This window comes from Myotis nattereri (assembly GCF_964212035.1).
Source record: "Myotis nattereri genome assembly, chromosome: 10".
Classification (NCBI taxonomy): Eukaryota; Metazoa; Chordata; class Mammalia; order Chiroptera; family Vespertilionidae; genus Myotis; species Myotis nattereri.
In genome coordinates this window covers 59,372,496-59,395,521 of record NC_138085.1, presented here as the reverse complement: position 1 = coordinate 59,395,521, position 23,026 = coordinate 59,372,496, and the positions used below count along the sequence as shown (strand labels likewise).

At 38.5% G+C, this 23,026-nt stretch overlaps 1 protein-coding gene across 2 annotated transcripts in view; it reads right to left on the bottom strand.

Annotated features, from left to right (window-relative positions):
- PIGF (phosphatidylinositol glycan anchor biosynthesis class F) overlaps positions 1–23,026 on the bottom strand; it is a 28,082-nt gene that overhangs the window by 4,616 nt on the left and 440 nt on the right. Inside the window, exons 2-5 of one of the 2 annotated variants that reach the window (XM_081100548.1) lie at positions 21,321–21,569; positions 20,687–20,778; positions 19,387–19,503; positions 4,781–4,893 (exon numbers count right to left, since the gene is read on the bottom strand). In XM_081100548.1, coding sequence (XP_080956674.1) covers positions 4,781–4,893; positions 19,387–19,503; positions 20,687–20,778; positions 21,321–21,548 — 550 coding nt within the window. In that variant the 5' untranslated portion in view covers positions 21,549–21,569. The remainder of the gene's footprint in view (positions 1–4,780; positions 4,894–19,386; positions 19,504–20,686; positions 20,779–21,320; positions 21,570–23,026) is intronic. The other variant, XM_081100547.1, reaches the window with a different exon arrangement.

The window sequence follows — 23,026 nt, the reverse complement described above, 5'->3', positions numbered from 1 at the left end:
GTAGTGTTTGATTTTTTTAATTGATTTTTTTCTTTTAGAGAGAGGAAGGGGGAGAGAGAGAAACATATGAGAGAGACATTGATCAGTTGCCTCCCATACTCGCCCCGACCAGGGATTGAACCTGCAACCTGGGTATGTGCCCTGCCTGGAAATCGAACCCACAACCATTTCAGTGTACAGGATGACACCCCAATGAACTGAGCCACACCACCAGGCTTATTCAATATTTTTCAAAGCATGTTCTGAGTAGTACAGAATAGGGATTAAGAACACTGGTTTTTGTATTAGACTGAATGAGTCTCAACTCTGCCACTTGTTAAAATAAGTGACTCTGGGTAAGTCACCTAATCGTTACGTGCCATGGTTTCTCATCTGCAAAATGAGGATCATCACAAAACTCACCTCCTGGGGTTGCTGTAATGACTATATGAGAGAATGCACTATGCGGAATTTACAACCACACCTAGATCAGTACCTGTCACACAGTACAAAGTGACTAATACATGTGAGCTATACTTGATGATAATCTTTTAGTTCATATTCCTAATGGGTACATACAGCATGGGGAAAAAGTAGGTTTACAGTTGTTTGTATGGAAAATAATACAATAATGAATAAATAACATAATAAACTTCCATGAACTCACAACTGTAAACCTACTTTTGCCCCATCCTGTATAAGTTTTTACAATACAGAAAGTCATCATTCCCCAAATCTTTACAGCTGAGATTTCTAAAGCTGCTCCTATTTAAAAAACAAGGTCCTGCCCAAATTTTAAGTACTTTAAAAATAAATTTTAAAAATGACACCTAACAGAATTCATGCTTCCTTGTCAAACACTATCCAGATATATCATATATATATACAAAGTGCCTATAATTCAGAGGTTCACAGGCCTCTGAAGCCCATCTATGGACTCCTGGTTAAGAACCCCATCGCTCTAACAAGTATTTTTACTAACTGTTCTAGTAGCCAAAGAAATATGACGACCCTTTACATTTTTGGTTTCCTCACTTTAAGGATTATTTTTAGTGCTGTAGACGGCATTTGTTGTTCTGTGATTTGAGAGTCAACAATTTTAATACATTTTACTTAATTATAAAATGCACAATATTATATAGGTCCATTTAGTATATATTAAGTACAAATAGATGTTTAACCTTGTAATGTCATTAAAGTGATACCCACACTTTCTGATACTCTATGGAACAGCTAGTTTGATATGTCACTGACTGGCAGGGTATAAGCTGCAGATTTCCTAAAGTGATGATCAGGTATTTATTAGGTAATTATGATTATATAATTATGATTTCTGTTGAAACTAGTTATACATACTCAACAGAAAGTTTTGAAATAATTATTAGGCTACTTTAAAAAATACTTCATATTTTACTTGGGAGTTTTAGTTTGCTTTTCTGGGAAGGAGCATGGGACAGTGGGCTGAGAAAGATCTGAGTCTGCAGTGCCAAGTCAGCCACGTACTGTCCGTATAACTCCCGTCAGGTCACTGAACACCTGAGCCTCAGTTTCTCAATGGGCAATGCAGGAATAACAGCACCTCTTGTACTTAAAGCATGGAGCTATTGTACTTAATAAAATAGTATTTTAAAACTGTCATGGAAGTTGTAAAGTACAATGCATTGGTATAATTTTGTATATCACATGTCCTAACTTGAAAAAATTAAACTTATGTGATAAATAATATAAGTATTTCTTAGGTAACTGACACTGCTAGGTAATAATTAGAACCAGCAGTTTAGAATAAATAAATTTGTTCATGAGCAATGTTAATACCCTGCTGTAGGAACTATTCCCTTGCCTTCGCAATGCTGTAATTTTTAATACATGCTATTCTTTACATGAAATGTCTGGAGAGTATGAAGTTTACAAGAGAATACACACTTCATTCACTGTATTACTATACTAGAGGCCCGATGCACAAAATTCGTGCAAGAGTAGGCCTTCCTTCCCCCAGCTGCTGGCACTGGCTTCCCTCTGGCACCCAGGACCTGGGCTGGCTTCCCTCTGGCCGCCCACAGGCGCCCGGGACCTGGGCTTCCCTCTGGCCTCGGCTTCATCCAGGACGTACGAAATGACGTCCTTGATATCCAGTCTAATTAGCATGTTATCCTTTTATTATTATAGATTATTATAGATGCACCCTCCCCTTAAAAAAGGGGGGGGGGGATTCCTGCTCCTAGTTGTCATTTTTATAAGTTTAAGAAGTGTAAGTACAGAAATTGGTTCTACACCAACCACTAGGAGACATCTGTCATTCTTAAGTCTCATATGAATGACTCCATTCATTCATAACTATTTATTGAGCCTCTACTATAAACCAAGCTGTTAAGGTACAAACTAAGATTATTTCATTCAGAATATTTTTAAATAAATTTTTAAAAATATGTGTTGCAATATATAATTTTTGGAGAGATATATGTCATCACAGATATCATGGGGAAACCACCCTATCTGCAGATCAGAGGACCTAGAACACTTAGAACAAAGCAACAACCATTAGGATTACTGGCTCTTTCAGATAAAAAAGGAAGGTTAAACCCAGGCAGCCAGTTATAATTAATTCCTCGCAAGCTATTTTTTAATGTATTTATTGTGCTTATCACAAATTTGCATTTGCATGACAATTCATCTTTCAAAGCCTGCTAAACTTCTACTGGTTTTAAATGACCATATTTTCCTCTGAATTTGATTGTGATGTTTTTCCAGATGTTCCTAAAGCAAATGCTATTGTCTGATATAGGAGTACATGCAGATGATCTACCCATGTGGACATATTTCTTTAGTTGTAAATCTGCACTGATCCGTGTATACTCTACCACTCTCCTATGCCTAACAGTACATACCTGGGAACAGCTGTCTGTAGTGAGATGTGTAGTCTCCAGTCTGGAACTTTTTGTCAAAGTAATGCTAAATGGTTCTTGCTAAGATCATGCAAATGAGTTAATTTGGAAAGCACTATTCTCTCACATTGAAAGTCCTGCGAGCAGACCATTGTCAACAGGACTGCCTTACAATGAACCCACCTTTTAAATCCAAAACCGTGTTCTGGCCCTGGACGGTTTGGCTCAGTGGATAGAGTGTCGGCCTGCAGACCGAGGGGTCCCAGGTTCAGTTCTAGTCAAGGGCACGTACCTCCGTTGCAGGCTCCTCCCCAGCCCAGGCCCTGTTCAGGGCGTGTGCAGGAGGCAACCAATCCTTGTGTTTCTCTCACATTGATGTTTCTCTCTATCCCTCTCTCTTCCACTCTGTCTAAAAATCAATGGAAAAATATCCTTGGGTGAGGATTAAAAAAAATAAATAAAACCGTTTTAAGTCAGTTAAATATTATAGTTTTTTATCCATGTTTGGAATGTGGCATATTCATATAAATTAATATTTTATTTTGGTCTACCAAAACACTGCTTAATACCTTTGATAACAGAAATACCAAGTAACCTAAAAATAGGCTACTCTTCAACAATTAAATCCATAATTTAAATTTCATCCCTCACTCTAGCATTATTTGTAGTAATTCACTTAGTTATAATCCTTATGATCCCTAGCTTCAATTTATGAAAAAATTATCTGTGGCATCTGTGACTGTGGAAAATAAATATATGTTTCCCAAATATTAAATTTTTAACCTAATAAGACCAGAGAAAACAAAAAGGATTTTAAAACATAACAATGCTTCATTTATCTGGTATCTAATGGGAATAAGTACAAATATTTTTAAAATAACTTTAAATTGTTTTAAAGACAATCTCAATCAATTTTGCTTTTTAAGAAATAAGTATGCTCAGAAGAGATTTGATTATCTGGTTTAATTCCATTTTGGAGATAGTAGTATTAAAGTCCAAAGTTTAAAGGCATCTAAGTGGCTGGACATTGAGTAATTTTCACTTTCTTTGTAACTATTAATATTGCTTAAGTTTTCTAAATACAGTGTATATACAGTCTCTGTAATCAGAAAAAAACTTTCTTCATGTTGGAAAAAGAAAAATATATTTTTAAAAGCACAATTCCATTTAGGGAAAATTATCTTAAGGACATAATTGGGAAAATCTGTGAAGATACAGAGTCAAAGATGTTTATGATAACACTGTTTATAATAGTAAAATATTGACAATACCTAAAAGACCAATAGTGAGTTTGTTAAATAAATTTTAGAATAACTCTATAATGGCATACTACTAAGCCATTAAACATTAAATAATGATATATGCATTACTAGCCCAGTGAACTTTAAAATATTATGTATCTCCTTGGTACCAGTTTCTTCATCTGTAAAATGGGGATAAAAAGAACACTTATCTCATAGTGCTTTACCTAGCTTATTTAGCCAAATCCTATTGGGATAGGAAGTCGAAAACCTGGTGTTAATGAGCTTCCATCTATATCATGTACCCCTTTTAAAAACCTACTTTGCTACATGCTTTTAAAAAATATTTCAAGATCAACATAATTTGGCCATCAATCACATTAACAAAAGTATGACTCTAAGGCCACAAAGGCAATGAATATCAAGGTTAAAAATAGGGAATTCCTGCAACTTCTAGCTTTTTTTTTTTTTTTTAAACTAAGCTTGTTTATTCACCTATATATGTAGAAAAAAAGCAAAACCGTCCTGGAAGATAGAACCGACATTGCTACTTCATTAAACAAAACAATTTACATAAATAAATAAATAAATAAATAAATAAATAAATAAAATCTATGTTAGCGTCATCAGTTTTATGATTGTAAAAACATTTATCTTGTAGCTTTAAGTAGCTAAAACCAACCTGCCATGGCCTTTCCCAATCGAGTGGAATAGGAAAGGCTCCAAGCCATGTTCCTAGAAAACTAGAAATTGTGGTGATCTGGAGACTATTCTCCCAAACGGACGTAACTCTGTAAAACACAAGCATGTAAATTATTGGTGGTATATATCTTAGCTGCTGCAGAATCTAACAAACAGAAGCACAAATTAACACTATGCAAACATACTCTGTTCATTTAAAATAGGCACCTCAAATTGACATATATTTACCATGAACTATTAACAATTGGCAAGAAGAAAGCATTTTTCAGTTGAAAAGCTAACACATGCACACAGTATAAGTCGGACAAAATGAGAGTGCATTTGCAGTGAAATCTACGTCTTCCTCCTGCCCTTATCACTACTGGTTCCTTTCCCCAGAAGCAACTGCTACACCATCACCTTGTAAATTCCCTTTGCTTCTCAGTGATTTTGAATCTCCTGTTTTCTAGATTCCAAGACTTCCTCCTCCTATTTTCCCTTTTTTTTTTTTTTTTTAAGTATCTCCTTCAATAGATTCCTGATAAAGGGTACATGGAAAATAGATTTTAGAGATGTTTTAAAATGATGACTATAATTTTGGAAATCATTTGCTTCAGGATTTTGAAGGCATTGCTCCATTGTTTTGATTCCCACCTGAGAGGTTCAGAGTCATTCTGGCTCCTAGACTTCTCTGGGGAACATGTTTTCCTCACCACCCCCCTCTGGAACCCCTTAGAATCATCTATTACTGGTTATCTAAAATTTCACAATAATGTGTCGTGAAGTGGCTGTCTTCTCATACATTATGCTGGAAATACATGGGCCTTTATTTAAAAAATATTTTTTTATTGATTTCAGAGAGGAAGGGAGAGGGAGAGAGTAACATCAATGATGAGAGAGAATCACTGATCGGCTGCCTCCTGCAAGCCCCCTACTGGGGATCGAGCCCACAACCCGAGCATGTGCCCTTAACTGGAATCGAACCTGGGACCCTTCAGTCCGCAGGCCGACGCTCTATCCATTGAGCTATACAGGCTAGGGCTACATGGGCCTTCTTAATCCACAATCTCAGGTCTTGAAATTTTCTTTTACTTAAAGATTTGGTTTTTTTTGGCCCAGATCCCACTGTATAACTCCTATTGCTTATATTAATCTTTTATAAATATATTAATGAATAAATATATTCTATTCTGTAACCCCAATTTATTCAATTATTTTCTTTAGTAGAGGCCCGGTGCACGAAATTAGTGCACTAGTGGGGGGAGGGGGTCCTTCAGCCCGGTCTACACCCTCTCGCAGTCTGGGAGCCCTCAGGGGATGTCCAACTAACAGAGCTTGGGCCCGCTCCATGGGACACCCTTAGTGCTGCCGCGGAGGCGGAGGCCACTGCGTTTACCAGCCATGAGCCCGGCTTCTGGCTGAGCAGTGCTCCCCCTGTAGGAGCACACTGACCACTGGGGGTAGCTCCTGCGTTGAGCGTCTGCCCCCGGTGGTCAGTGCGCACCATAGCAAGTGGTTGAGCAGCCTTAGCATATCATTAGCATATTACACTTTGATTAGTTGGAAGGGCCAACAAGATGACCAGACACTTAGTAAATTAGGCTTTTATTATATAGGATATAGTGAGCCTCTTAATATATAAACTGAGTAATTCCTTCATTTGGGAAAACTATTTCTACCTTTTCTTTGAGTTATTTTTTGTTTTACATTTTAGGTGCACTAACTCATCTTAAGTTTATTTCCTTTGTCTGTTCCCTATATTTATTATTTCTTCTTGAACTGCTTTGTTCTTCCAAACCCTCTCTCCACCTCTCATTTATTTTGATTAGCTCAAATCTTTTCTCCATGGCTGGAACTTGATTTTCTAATTTGTCTATGTTTCTAACTTATGATTTGTAATAGTGTGGTTTGGATTCTCAATTTATTTCATTAATTTGGAATCTCCACCTCATTTTGTTTCGTTATCTCATCTTTGAGCTCTTATTTAATTAAATTCATATCCTTAATAACATTTTTCTATGGTAAACTATATAGTTTTTTTTGTTTGTTTTTGCTTTGTGTGTAGTATTTTCTTCTAAGCTGGATTCTTTGTCTTCTTCATGCCTTTTTCTTCTTTTTCTATAGTGTGTTTTTAGGGTTGCCATGCCATTTTTTTCATCTTGCTCACAGTTCACATGGGCAGGCTACCACACCATCTATTTGCTCAGATACAATGAGTGAGTTATCTTTGAAGCTGTTATCCCATCTTAACTGGTACCAATTTTTCCTGTCTGGAAGCTGCAATTCTGAGGATGTTATGTTATTCTCTATCCAGTTTTCTGTAACATGGAGAAGAGAATGGAGGCAGGGACATGCTATCTACAGTTTAATCAGTAATATTCAGCTGAAATTTAATAAATGATGATTCCATAGTCAAATTTATGAAATTTTTTGACTGGGGCTTATACATCCCATTAGAAACCCAATGGAGCTACTGGAGCACAGTCTGCTCCCTTGGCAGAGCCCACTATGCAGCAGGCCCAGTAGATTGATAAAGTAAATAGCCCTGCCCTGGCCAGTGGCTCAGTTGGTTGGAGCATCATCTCATACACCAAAAGGTCGTGGGTTCAATTCCCTGTCAGGGCACATACCTAGGTTGCAGGTTTAATCCCTAGTCAGGGTGCATATGGGAGGCAACGAATCGATATTTCTCTCTCTCCGTCTCCTTCCCTTCCCCAATCTAAACTCAATAAGCATATCCTTGGGTGAGGGTTAAAAAGAAAAGTAAACAGTCTTAACGGCGATTCAGTTACTCTTATGTGTGTATAAGTATGTATGTGTATACTCTCCAATACCTTCATCTAGAAAATACCCATACTTGTATATATACATATATATATATATATATATATATATATACACACACACACACACACACACACACACACACACACACACTCTAGAGGCCCAGTGCACGAATTCGTGTACCAGTGAGGTCCCTTGGCCTGGTCTGCAGGATCAGGCAGAAACCGGCTCTCCGACATTACCCGAGGGGTCCAGGATTGCGAGAGAGCACAGGCCAGGCCGAGGGACCCCCGCCCCCACCGGTGCACAATTGGGGCTGGGGAGGGAATCAGGAGGTTGTCCAGCCAGGGAAGAACTGTAGGAGGGCTCCAGGGCATGTCCGGTCCTTCTCACTCAGTCCTGATCCCCAGCAGCAAGCTAACCTACTGGTCAGAGCATCTGCCTCCTGGTGGTCAGTGCAAATCATAGCGAATGGTCGACTATCTGCTCCCTAGTGGTCAGTGCACATTATAAGGAACGGTTGACTGGCCTTAGCCTATCATTAGCATATTTTGCTTTGACTGGTTGAACAGACGACCAGACAACCAAACACTTAGCATATTAGGCTTTTATTATATAGGATAAATAGGTATATACCTATTCTTCAAATCAGAACTTTAATTTGGCAGTGTCTATCAATTTCTTCTTTTAAAAAAAAATATTTTTATTTATTTCAGAGACAGGAAGGGAAAGGGGGAGATAGAAACAGCAATGATGAGAGGGAATCATCGATTGGCCACCTCCTACATGCCCCACACAGGGAATCCAGCCCGCAACCAGACATGTGCCCTGACCAGGAATCGAACCGTGACCTCCCGGTTCATAGATCGATGCTCAACCACTGAGCTATGCCAGTCGGACTCTATCAAGTTCTTTTGATCGAGGAATTCTAGTCCAGAAATTTAGTCTACAGAAACCCTTGCACAAGTATTCAAAATTAAATAGTACAAAGATGTTCATAACAGTATCATTTATAATCATAAAAATGTGATAATGGTGGACAACCAAGATGGCAGCATAAGTAAATACCTGAACTTGCTGCCGCGTACAACCACATTAAAACTACAACTAAAAGACAAAACGAATAGCATCCAGAACCACGGGAAGGCTGGCTGAGTGTAAATTCTACAACTAGAAGGAAAGAAAAAAGCGCATTGAGTCCAATAGGAGGTGGAGAGGTGTGGAGGTATGGAGGTGCGTGCTAAAGGGTCTGGCAGCTGGGTACGCTGTTGTTTTTTTCAACCGGGAGGGAGATACAAGCTCCCGACTGCTCTGAAATCCAGTTCTGGGTGAGAATCTGGGGGCCCAGAATCACATGGAGAGAAACTGTACTGTCTGGCATTGGGCCGGAACGTGAGGGCAGCTTTCTGGCAGAGGTGCTTGCAGAGTTCACTGTTCCTACACGAGGCCGAGGGACATAGAGACCCAGGGACCTATCGGGGGAGGGCTGATGGCAGGTAACCATTGCTATTTGCACCGCCCCGTGACTCCCTGAGACCACGTCCCACCCAATTTACAACCCCACTCAAGCTGTGTGCAGAGGCTTTTGCATACTAATGGCCTGACCTTTCTCAGCCTAAAAACCTATCAAACTGCAGTTGGGTCAGAGAAACCCAGTTCTTCCAAAAGGCCTAAGGCTCGTCAGCAGCCTGCATTACTTCACAGCTGCGCCTCATCTGGGCACCTCCAAACCCCAAACAATGAGGAGGAATCTACAGATGTCTCTGTAGCTCCTGCTGGGTGGCATCAGGCATTGGTGGCTTTGCACCCCCTTGGAGATCCAAGAGCCAGTCTACCCAGTGGTCAGAGTGAGACCATCCAGATAACAACTCTTCACATCCATAAGAGACACACTCAGGGGGAAGACTCAGTGAGCGCCAAAGCCCCACTGAAGCAAGTCCTGCCCCATAAGAGTGTCTTCAGCACAGAAGTTCTCCCATTGTAGACACAACTGGTCCTCACAGCCAATTGACCTGGAGGTCAATTCCTATCAGTGTTACCAACAGCAATCAAGGCTTAACTACAACAAGACTGTGCACAAAGCCCACAAAGGGGTGCACCAAGAGTGTCCACCTCAGGTAATTAGGGAGACTGAGCCACTGGGCCCGATAGGACACCTAGCACACAAAGCCATTCTATCAACACAGGGAAGCAGCCAAAATGTGGAGACAAAGAAACAGGTCACAAATGAAAGAAATGGAGGAAAGCAAAATACTGGATATAGAGTTCAAAACCATGGTTTATAAGGCTACTCAATAATCTTCTAGAAACCTCCAAGAAATATAGTGAGACCCTCAAGGATATGAAAAAGGACCAATTAGAAATTAAGCATACACTGACTGAAATAAAGAATATACAGAGATCCAACAGCAGACTAGAGGATCCCAAGAATCAAGTCAAAGATTTGAACTACGAAGAAGCAAAAAACAACCAACCAGAAAAGCAAAAAGAATACAAAAATATGAAGATAGTGCAAGGAGCCTCTGAGACAACTTCAAGCGTACCAATATCCGAATTATAGGTGTGCCAGAAGAAGAAAGAGAGCAAGATAATGAAAACCTATTTGAAGAAATAATGACAGAAAACGTCCCCCACCTGGTGAAAGAAATAGACTTACAAGTCCAGGAAGCGCAGAGAACCCCAAACAAAAGGAATCCAAACAGGACCACACCAAGACACATCATAATTAAAATGCCAAGGGCAAAAGACAAAGGGAGAATATTAAAAGCAGCAAGAGAAAAACAGTTAGTTACCTACAAGGGAGTACCTATATGACTGTTAGCTGATTTCTCAACAGAAACTATGCAGGCCAGAAGGGAGTGGCAAGAAATATTCAAAGTGATGAATAGCAAGAACCTACAACTAAGATTACTCTACTCAGCAAAGCTATCATTTAGAATTGAAGATCAGATAAAGAGCTTCACAGATAAAAAGCTAAAGGAGTTCATCACCGCCAAACCAGTATTATATGAAATGTTGAAGGGTATTCTTTAAGAAGAGGAAGAAGAAGAAAAAGGTAAAGATAAAAATTATGAACAACAAAGTGACAACAAATACATATCTATCAACAAGTGAATCTAAAAATCAAGTGAATAAAAAATCTGATGAACAGAATAAACTGGTGAATAGAAAGGAATCAGGGGCATAGAAAGGGAGTGGACTGACAATTCTCCGGGGAAAGGGAGTGTGGGAGGTGCAGGAAGAGTCTGGCCAAAAATTATACACCTATGGATGAGGACAGTGTGGGGGGGTGGGGGGAGGAGGGGGGGACCAGGTGGAGGGGAGCTATGGGGGGGCAAAGAGGAACAACTGTAATCTGAACAATAAAGATTTATTTTTTAAAAAATGTTATAGCCCTAGCCAGTTGGGCTCAGTGGATAGTGTTGGCCTGTGGACTGAAGGGTTCCAGGTTCAATTCTGGTCAGGGGCATATGCCCGGGTTGCAGGTTTGATCCTCAAAAAAAATAGAAATAAAAATAAAATGTGATAATTATCTCAATAGTAAACTAGTTACAGAAACTGTATGGAATACTTGTAATAATGATTAACTGCCCAACATACATCTCATCTCTGATGATTAAAATAATTAAATAATGGCGATCCCATTCCCCTTCCCAATGATTAGTTTAGGAAAACTCAAGGATGAGAGCTGCTATCATCTCACTACTAGCCCAAGGATGAGAACCAGGAGTGTCAGTGAGAAGCACAGCCACACCTTGACTATCTATCTAGAACCACACCACCTGCTATGTGACATAATCAGTTTCCTTATTGTTCATTATCAAAATAAGCTGAAGTTTTCCATTGCTTATAGGGTAAGATATACTAAGAATACTATGCAAGAAGATGTAGTTTATACACACATATAATAAAAGACATTTCTAATAAATGAAAAAAGCAAGTGATAAGAGCAGTGATAGTGTAGCCATTTTTGTTTTCAAATTACATATGTTATATGCATAGACAAAATTAGAATATGTAAAATGTTACTAATAGCTGCTTCTTTGATAGGATTACCAAGATCTTTAACTTTCTATATATTTCCATTATTTAAAATTTTATATGTGTTTCTTGTAATAAACAAGATAAAAATAAATAAAAAATAAATTCCTTCCTATTAACTAATTTATAGCAATATTAACATTGGTTTATTCTTATTTTACAAGTTTCCATAATAAAGTCATCTGAATTCTATGGTTATTGGCTAATTTTTTCATAATTAAGGAATGTATACACATAGTCAATAAAGCTGAGAATTATTATAAATGGCTCACTGTTCAGTAAATAATGAGCAATATTACAGATCAATTTTCATGTCAATGAGCCCCAAGTAACTGGCCACACTGACTCCACTGAAATTCATTATGCCAAATATTAATTGAAGTAAATAGAATATTTTGAATGCCAAATACTATATCAGGTACCTGAGGTAGTTCACATTAAACACTGTGGCTGGACAGACTGTCATCAAAACAGTGCTTGTTTAGATGGAGTTGATCTTTTTATTTTTTTTTTATTTTACTTTAATTAAATCTTTATTGTTCAGATTATTACAGTTGTTCCTCTTTGTTCCCCTCATAGCACCCCTCCCCCCAGTTCCCACCCCACCCTCTGCCCTCCCCCTCCCCCTCACTGTCCTCATCCATAGGTGTACGATTTTTGTTTTGTTTTGTTTTGTTTTGTTTTGTTTATTTTTTTTTAATTTATTGCTTAAAGTATTACAAAGGGTATTACATATGTGTCCATTTTATCCCCCCGCCCTAGACAGTCCCCTAGCCTCCCCTATCCCCCAATGTCTTATGTCCACTGGTTATGCTTATATGCATGCATACAAGTCCTTTAGTTGATCTCTTACCCCCCTACCTCCTGCCCCCCAACCCTCCCCAGCCTTCCCGCTGCAGTTTGACAATCTGTTTGAGGCAGCTCTGCCTCTGTATCTATTATTGTTCAAAAGTTTATAATGGTCTCTATTATCCATGAATGAGTGAGATCATGTGGTATTTTTCCTTCATTGACTGGCTTATTTCACTTAGCATAATGCTCTCCAGTTCCATCCATGACGTTGCAAATGGTAAGAGTTCCTTCCTTTTTAGAGCAGCATAGTATTCCATCGTGTAGATGTACCAAAGTTTTCTAATCCATTCATCTACTGATGGGCACTTAGGCTGTTTCCAGATCTTAGCTATGGTGAATTGTGCTGCTATGAACATATGGGTACATATATCCTTTCTGATTGGTGTTTCTGGTTTCTTGGGATATATTCCTAGAAGTGGGATCACAGGGTCAAATGGGAGTTCCATTTGAAGTTTTTTGAGGAAACTCCATACTGTCTTCCATAGTGGCTGCACCAGTCTGCATTCCCACCAGCAGTGCACAAGTGTTCCTTTTTCTCCACATCCTCTCCAGCACTTGTCGTTTATTGATTTGTTGATGATAGCCAGTCTGACAGGTGTGAGATGGTACTTCATTGTTGTTTTGATTTGCATCTCTCGGATGATTAGTGACTTTGAGCATGTTTTCATATGTCTCTTGGCTTTCTGAACGTCCTCTTTTGAAAGGTGTCTATTTAGGTCCTTTGCCCATTTTTTGATTGGATTGTTTATCTTCCTTTTGTTGAGTTGTATGAGTTCCCTATAAATTTTGGAGATTAGGCCCTTATCAGATATGACATTGGCAAATATGTTTTCCCACACAGTGGGTTTTCTCGTTGTTTTGTTGATGGTTTCTTTTGCTGTGCAGAAGCTTTTTATTTTGATGTAGTCCCATTTGTTCATTTTCTCTTTAGTTTCAAGTGCCCTAGGAGCTGTATCAGTGAAGAAATTGCTTCGGCATATGTCTGAGATTTTGTTGCCTTTGAATTCTTCCAGAATTTTTATGGTTTCCTGTCGTACATTTAAGTCCTTTATCCATTTTGAGTTTATTTTTGTGTATGGTGTAAGTTGGTGGTCTAGTTTCATTTTCTTGCATATATCTGTCCAATTTTCCCAACACCATTTATTGGAGAGACTATCTTGGCTCCATTGTATGTTCTTGCCTCCTTTGTCAAATATTAATTGAGCATATTGGTTCGGGCCGTAGATGGAGTTGATCTTTTTAACTGTTCACTTTTCATTTTAAAAAGAGACACCACGCAACTCCTCCTAGTGGCTAAATATATTTTATAGAATTCTATGTAAACTTTCCCCTTAGCCACTGAATGAATATTAAAACCAATCCCTCTTTGCCACTAAATTTCTATGCCCACATTAAGGTGAAATTGCCTATTTTTTAATATGTATATATTTTTCATCATTCAGACCTTTTCACTCTTAATGGTTTTTCCAACATAAAATCCACTTCAGTACAAAGGTGAGAGAAAAAGGCTTGTTGTTTTGGTCTACAAATAGGTCCTGCTAACTGTCTTTACCTTGGCAAGATAACTACAGATTCAGGCACCTATGCAGAAATTCAATTTTTTCACTTCACCAAAAGTGATCAGATTCTCACTTAAACATTTACCTAACAACATAAACAAACTAATAAGTCAAAAAGCAAACTCCAATGACAAATACAGGTTTAAGATAGTGGGATTATTATTTTCCTTTAGAAGAAAGTCTACAAATGAAAAAAAACCATAATAACTATAACACAAAGGCAACAAGCTGAATTAAAGTAGTACAAATTGAGTACATTCATTCAGTAATAAGCACACCAAAAAGTTGGTAGAACTTTTTAAGAAACCAAATTACTTTTCTACCTTCATTAAAGGTCTCTTTAAAACAACATTTTTTAAAAAAATCTGGAATAACTTTGTATTTACTTTAAGGGAAAGTCTTGTTAGAATAGTGTTATTTAATATGTATTAAATCTTGATAATATCCCAAGGTCCTTTACTCTTGGGATGTAATTCCAACACAATGAAAACTTTTGTGTTTGTCAGTCTTCAACTGATATTATCTACTTAATTTAAACATGCAAATAAGTACATTAAGAAAATTAGGATGCAATACTTATTTCACTTAAAAATAGTATAAAATACTGAGTGAGATGTCAAACCCAATTCAAAATTGGCTTGTTCATACTGAACATCTAAATGATCATATTTCAATAATACTAAAAGGGCCAGCTTTACACAAACAAAACAAAAACTCCACGATGTTTTATACACTAAAACACAGGATGAATAATAAAAATATTTTAAGCTCTAAAATCTTTAATCAGTACTTTAAGGTAGTTTAAATACTTTTATTAATTAAACTACAATGTAAGAACTTCAAATCTGAACTTAAATTTTGTAAATAATTATTGGGTAGGAAAAAACATATTCATGTTTTCTGTAATCTCTTTAAATAACAATAGAATTCTCTGAAATTAAAGTTCTGACCTAACATAAATAATGTGAACTGTATAATGGAACAATTTCAAAATAACACAAAAGTAATTGTTTTTTGGTGGGTATTTCATATTTTCACTGCAGAAGAGTCAGATCTTTGAATTTTAAAAAGATTTTTGCCTAACAGTGAACATTTAAGGCCAACTCTAACATTAAATACATTAACCTATCGAGTTAATTATTTCCTAAGTCATTCAAAATTTGACATGCTTTATATTCTAAATTCTTGAAGTGTGATGAAAGTGCTAGGAGAAAGGTGAACTAGTGATGTGTGATGGAGACAGGAAGAATTAAGTTCCCCTCTTACAAAAAAGTTCAAATTAATTTTACATTCAATGAACTGAAAAACAGTTCCTCCTTCTTCATGGCTGCACTCCTGGGTCTGTTACCTGGACCAGGAAGAGCTACTAAGACAAACAAACTGGAAGTTTGAGTTACAAAAATGCTCCCTGACATTTGTTAATCCACCGGATAAACATTTTTTGAGCACCTACTATTTGATTTCACTCGTTTCATCAGTTCTGACAATAATCCTGGAAAGTACAAATTCATATTATTCTAATAATATTATATATGAGGATCTGTAAGTTAAATAGCTTGTCTAACATCAGGGGCCAGTAGTGAAGACAAGATAGGAATTCGTTTTCTGACCCTCAACTAGTGGAGTCTTCTAAAAATTTCTACACCATCAGATGATGTGGATTCAAGTCCTATCTCTACCTCTTTCTGGCTATTGGACTTTGGTGAATCACTTAGCTTTCTAATACCTTCATCTAGAAAATGGTGAAATAGGAGTATCTCACTAAACTACTGTGAGAATTAAATGATATAACATATATGAAAATACTTTAGAAATTATTAAAGTATTTTTGCATATTACTATTTCATGCCATGCCCTGTGTGATATTAACGAAAATGTTTTATATTACATATTGATTATTTTTAGTCATAGTTTTCTAGCAACTGAACTGTTATCTGGTTGTATGTTAGAAATTTTAGAAGGATATTTTTGTAGTCTACTGAAAGTTAGGTGGCATCAGAGAAATCTAACAGATTCTGGCTACAGATCTAACTTTCTCAATTACTGAAAAGTAAGTTAATTATTGGCAAAATCCTACTCATTTAAAATTTTCATTTTGACCATGTAGTACATGAATACAGTTCAAATTCAAAAGATACCAAAGGGTAGTTAGTGGAAAGTCTCCTTATCTTGTCTTCTAGCTTCTCAGATCCCCTCCCCAGTCAATGGATGCTATATTAGTTTTCTGTGTATTCTTCCAAAGGCATAAGGCATATTTCTTCTATCCTGCAACTTTTTACATAAATGGTAGCATCTTATACACATTTCTTCACCTTGCTCTTTTCCACTTAACAGCATTTTAATAAATAAAGACTTGATTGTTTTTTAACAACTGCATAGTATTCCATGGTGTAGATTAAATTAAATGTGATCCATCTTATTAAAGAACATTTAGACTATTTTCAAAGCTGCAAGGAATAATCTATAGTCAATATTTTATAGGTATGTCAATATATCTACACTAATAAAAGAGAAACATGCAAATTGGTCATCACTCTGCTACGCCCACCAGCCAATCAGGGTGAGCATGCAAATTAACCCAACAAAGATGGCGGTGGCCATGGAGCTGGAGCAAGCAGGAGGCTTGGGTTGCCCCTGGCGATGGAGGAAGCCAAGCTTCCCACCTGCCCTGGCCACTGCTGAAGGAGTGGCTGGGGGCCTGGGTCGCTGGGGGGCGTGGCCAGCCTGAAAACAGCCCTCAGCCCCTTACTCAGGCTGGCCAGGCACACAAGCGGGACCCCCCACCCTGAAGGGGGTATGGCCAGCCTGAAAATGGCCCTCAGCCCCTCACCCAGGCTGGCCACGCCCCTCCAGTGGGGACCCTCACCCCATGGAGGCATGGCCGGCCTGCAAACCACCACAGGCCCCTCGCCCAGGCGGTCCCACACCCCAAGGCAACCCCCACCCTGATCCAGGACACCCTTCAGGGCAAACCAGCCAGCCCCCACCCGTGCACCAGACCTCTATACTAATAAAAGGGTAATGTGCTAATTAGACTGGGAGACCTTCCAGGAGACCTTCTGGACATTCTTCTGGACAAAGCCATAGTGGCGGGGCCGAGGTAGAGGCGATTAGAGGCCAAGAGGGGAGGGTAGTTGTGGGTGATCAGGCCAGGATGGGATGGCAGTTGTGGGTGATCAGGCTGGTGGGAGAGGGGCTGTTGGGGGTGATCAGGCTGATGGGGGCGGGGGGCACAGTTGGGGGTGAGCAGACCAGCAGGGGGGTCAGTTGGGGGCAAGCAGGCCGCCAGTGGGGGTCAGTTGGGGGTGATCAGGACTGCGGGGGGGGGGCAGTTTGGAGTGAGCAGGCCAGCAGGGGGGCAGTTGGGGGCAAGCAGGCCATCGAGGGGGGTAGTTGGGGGTGGGCTGATCAGGCTGGCGGGGGGGCATTTGGGGGCAAGCAGGCCGGCAGCGGGGGGCAGTTGGGAATGAGCATGCCAGCAGGCAGAGTGGTTAGGGGCAATTAGGCAGGCAGGCAGGTGAGCAGTTAGGAGCCAGCAGTCCCGGATTGTGAGAGGGATGTCTGACTGCCGGTTTAGGCCCGATCCCTGTAAACCAGCAGTAGGACCTCCTTCGAGGGGTCCCAGATTGGAGAGGGTGCAGGCTGGGCTGAGGGACCCTCCCCACCCCCCTCCTCCATACACGAATTTCGTGCACTGGGCCACTAGTCTATGATAATATCCTAGAAGTGGATTGCTGGGTCAAAGTTATAATGACTTACAAGAGGCAACCATTGCCACGCCTACTTGCAAAAGCAAATTTCAAGGTTTTTCCCAAGGAAAAGTGCCACATTTATTACAATAATTAGGCATTTCTTAACAGGTCTAACATGTCTAAAACTGTCCCTACCATTTTTATTAAGTTCCCACCTTTCTTTATGAGTTTTTTTATTGCCCAAGTTTGCATAGTGCAGAGATTTTTAGGACTGCATATGTCATATTATAGCAGGAATCAGATGTCTCCCCCAAATACACTATTATCAGAAACAAAATTCAAAGCTGGATAAATCACCAAATAAAACCAATAAGGTTTAACCGGTTTCCACTGTTTAAATTTTTCAAACTAAAATGCTAAAAGAAATCAATGCCATTTGGGATATTGTGGTAACAATATAGGGAAAAGTTTTCAATAATTACATTTTTTTTTCTAGAGGTGTTATGAACACTAGATGGTTCAGAAGGGGGAACAAACAGTATTCATTTCAAAAACAAAAAGTCAGTAATTTATGGAGCCTCGATACCCATCAGGCATCCTCTGCTCCAGGTGGGCTGTTCCCTCTCAAATCCCACAAAAATGCCATGTTCATTTCAGTTTCTATGGTTTCATTCATTGCCTTAGAATGAGGTGTTTTTCCCTTTTCCCAGTCTCCCCAAATCTCATACTCCTAATCCAAGTCCTTCATAGATTATCCCTCCTCCAACTCATTCTTCAGTGGTCTCCCACCCCTCAGTTCCTACAGTACTTACTGTCTGATTTACACAATTCTAGCCTCACATTGTTTGCTCATTTCATTCCTGTCCCGTGAACAAGGGAAAGGGAGAGAAGCCTGGCTGACACTTCAGAATCCACACACATGTACAAAAAAAAAAAAAAAGAATACACATAGAGCTTGCACCACATGGCACAGAGAAATAAGAGCTCAAGAATTTTTGCACTGGGTGATAAACAGGACAAAATTATGGACACCAAGGAACTTTCTAGTTTTATTAATTATGACTCAACCATTTCTTTTTTTCCCCCCCAACCATTTCTGATACAAATCATCTCAATGCCTTTCAAGAAGCTAAAATTTTAATTTAGCTATGCTGAAAATATATATGGCTGCTGAGGAGGTAAAATCCTGTAAAACTTGCACTCAGGTATCATATCACAAAAGAGGCTAAATAAGAAATGGCAGTTATGACACTAAACATTTTTAGATTGTGGACTCCAATTCTACATTATAATACATAAGGAAGCAATTTTATCTGTCGAATTTTTATCACAGTGACAAATTATCCCTGAGGAGTGGTTTTCAAAGATTACCTCTGGTAGCAGAAACCCCTTTTCAAAAGAAAGGCTAAGTGGAATTCTACCATATGGAAAAACACAGAGCTGATCTTGCTAAAGCAGAGGGAGGGGCCTGTAGTTCTGCCAGCCTGGATCTCCCTTAAGTGCTTACAACTCCTTCCCTCTCTCCAGTCCCCAACTGCAGTGGGCCCTTAATGCAATTCCGAGAACAATACAAGCTGAGAAACACTCATGAAATAATCAGCTAGACACCATGAATAGAAAAATACATTAATTTAAAATATTTTTCAAATCACTAAAATATAAAATTAAAACTTACCCGTTTCTACTGAAAACTCTTAGCCATGCTTTGAGGTTTGGTCCTAACAAACACAAACAAGGTACTGTAGTAAAAGTAGACAAGATCACTGCAAATAAAAATGTTTCCAACACCAGCCTAGGAAAAAGAAACTTCATTAATTTTTTAAAAAGTATTAAAGGAGCACATATGTACACATACATAATCTTTGTTACTTAAATAGATTTAATATAATAATATTTTCTTGCACTTTCCTTTGAAAGGTAACATGAGTCCTACCAAAATGATGACTATAAAAAATGTAAGCTATAAAAAATAATCTACCAAATATCTGGCTTTAATTGTAGAGTTCAGAAGTATTAAAAACCCTATGATCCATTCTGTCCAAAGCAAGAAACCTCATTTCCAGATAATTAACTTTCTTCCTCAATAGTCTCTGGAACTTTCTCTGCAATGGTTCAATTTTAGCTTATATCAGAGCCACTTAAAAAGCTGGATAAACTTAGAGATTAGAGGACCACACCTCTAGAATTTCTGACTGAGGCCTGAGAATTTGCATTTAAGTAAAATGCTGATGCTGGTATAGAATCACACTTTGCACACCATTGCTCTAGACATTCATTCTACTCTAAAATGGATTAGATAGAAATATCCATTTACCATTACAAAGGTCTTGTCCTCCCTTCTCTAGAAAAGAATTATCTGTTAATTTAATATGTATATGTAACAAGCTATGTATAAATATATATAACTATGTACATAGCTATGTATTTGTGTATATACATAAATCACTCATTTCACCATGATCATTAATCACTGCTAAAGTTTCCCAAATTCTAATGTAAGAAATATTCATGAATTTTCACTAATTTAAAATTGGTCCGTTTTGAAAAAGTATTGAGTTAAATTTTACCTTTAAACCATAAGCATTAACTTAAGTATTTAAATACTGGAATCTATTGGCTTTTCTTAAGAAAACAAACTTTTTTTAAGCACTTCAGAATCACATTTAGTAAGAACTGATATGCTAATACTACCTAAGTTATCCATTTCACTATTGGGTCACACACTTATTGGTATAGTAGAGTTTCTCATCTACCTTCCACTCCCCACATGCAATTGTGTAATAGAAGGCTAGGTAATAAGAGCAGTTGATGAATTTAGTTATTCCTGCTAAGGAAGGGCAATGATGTCAGTATCCTTCCTTGATCCAATAATAAAACACACCACAGTCTCTCTAATCATCAACAGAATTAGCCCTTTGTATAGCAAAAAAGTGTTTTAAAATATAATTGGCGTAAGGTAGAAATTTCAGACTTACTCTATTAATGGTGCTCCATATAGAACAAAAATTACATGAAAGACGAAACAAGACATAAGAAAGTAGAAACAGCATTTCAAAAATCTGGTTACCTTAAAAAAAAAAAAGTAATTTAAAGACTCAAGAGAATGCCTAAAGGACAGTACATGTTTCCATTTTATTTACAAACATAACTTATTCCCATGTGTGAACAGTTGAATGTTCTTTGGATTTGGGTATCCTGAAGTCAGATGACATCCACAGTCAGGTAGGTACACAGCCCTCAGTAGAGTTCCCCCCGCCAATATTCTACCCACCCAACTAGCACTATAGTCAAAAAGCATTTCTGTTTCTATGGTATGTATTGAGCTATGCTGTTAACCAGTATCTATGAACTATTTACCAATAACAGACTGCTAGGATACAATACAAATAGCCCTTATTATTATGAAATATTTGCTATATTATTCGTGAAGACACAATTAATGCCCAACAAGGCTCTATCGAGTGCTGTGGGCAGCCTTCCAGCAACTAACATTCTCTTTAGTCACTGTAAATAACTCAAGTGAGTACTGGAATAATGCTTTATTTTTCCATAAAAAAACAACAACCACTACCTCTATCTAAAAATCAGTTATCAAGAAATGAGCCTTACCTTGTATGATAATGAACTTCTTTTACTGGATGCATTTGGTTTCACCACTACATATAATACTAGATTGACGGCAGTTACAAAAACAGAACAGATGCACAACCACATCAAGTGAGTTTCCAATACTGAGAAGTTCTCCAAGAAGAATGATGGAATGAAGATGCTTAGGATAATTGAGAATATGCATAAAAGATGGGTATACAGTAGTCTCTTGATATCAGCATTTTTCATGGTGTTTCCTTGAGTGGCTGTCTAATAAAAAACAAATTAAGAAGATCATATGCAATAATGACTTTTTCCACTGTTCTAAATGTTCCAACACCTAAGAATAATTATGAGCCAAAGTCAATTTTCTAATTATTAGTTTCAGAATATAGGAAAATGCATATGCATGTATGCACATGAAGACTAATATAGTAAACAGCTCTCACAGTTAAGAAGGACAAATTTTCTAATTTCTTAAATATGTGTGACTGGTTTCTGCAAAAGGGTCATGTGCTAAGACCAATTAAGTGATTCCTTTTCCTTTTTTTTTTTTTTTTTTGCAAAATCAGCGGTGAGAACAAACTGCATGGAGTAATGATCTGCCCTGTTGGAAATATAACCTATGCATTCTAGAAACTCCACGAATACACTTTGGCTAAATTGTTGGCATTTTTTACCACTGTGGCTCCTTGTCTAATATCATAGTAGTTCACATCTTCTAACAAATGCCCGGCGATACCAAGTGCACACTTGAATACTCAAATGGTGACTAGTGTAATCAAGAGTTCAAAAAACATTATGCTGAACTAAGCGATCCTAGCGCTCCAGAAATACCAAAATGACAATGTTAGTTACAGGTGTTAAATTCCAATAAAAAGTAGAACACAAATGGAAGGAGGAAAATAATTTACTCTCTCTCTCTCTCTCTCTCTCTCTCTCTCTCTCTCACACACACACACACACACACACACACACACCTTTATGAATTACCTAGCAGAGAGCTTATACATAGCACAATTGTTAAATAAGGTCCTTATTAATTTAAAGTAATAGTCCCTATGTAACTCTGGTTATTTCAGTATATTTTATACACACACAGAAGAGGGGACGCCCACTAGCACAAAAGGGCAAGCCCATGACTTACCCAACAACTCTCCATTAATTCGCACTATAATTCTCAAAGGTAAATATCTTAATGATAAGGAAACAGGCTAAAACAGGTTTGAGGACACGCGTAAGATCCCAAGCTTCCACGTGCTAAGCCATTTCAAATAAAGACACACACCAGGGATCGGACCGAGAAGAGTATGAATGGCAAGAAGGGAGAAAGGAAAAATGTCCCAGAGGTCCAACCTCAGGGGCGGAAGCAGATCAGCAATGCACTGTCTCAACAGGCATCCCTTCGCACACTTCCTTCTGGGCCATTCTCACAATCCCAGCTGGCATGAGAGGCTTTGGATGTAACACAGGGAGCAATACCTCAACTCAAATGCTTCCTGAATCAATGATGAATGAATGAATGAATGAATGAATGAATGAACGAACGAGGGGCCAAACAAAGGAGAGTGGGTGGGTCAAGTGTTAGGCCCTCTTGAGAGACCAGCCCTGTGTGAGGCCCTGAGAGCGAGCGTAGGCCACCCATCAGGCGCCCCTAGACCACCCATCAGGTGCCCCTAAGGAGGCTACAGCCCTGGCGTCCGCGGTCACACCTGGCCCGGGTCAGC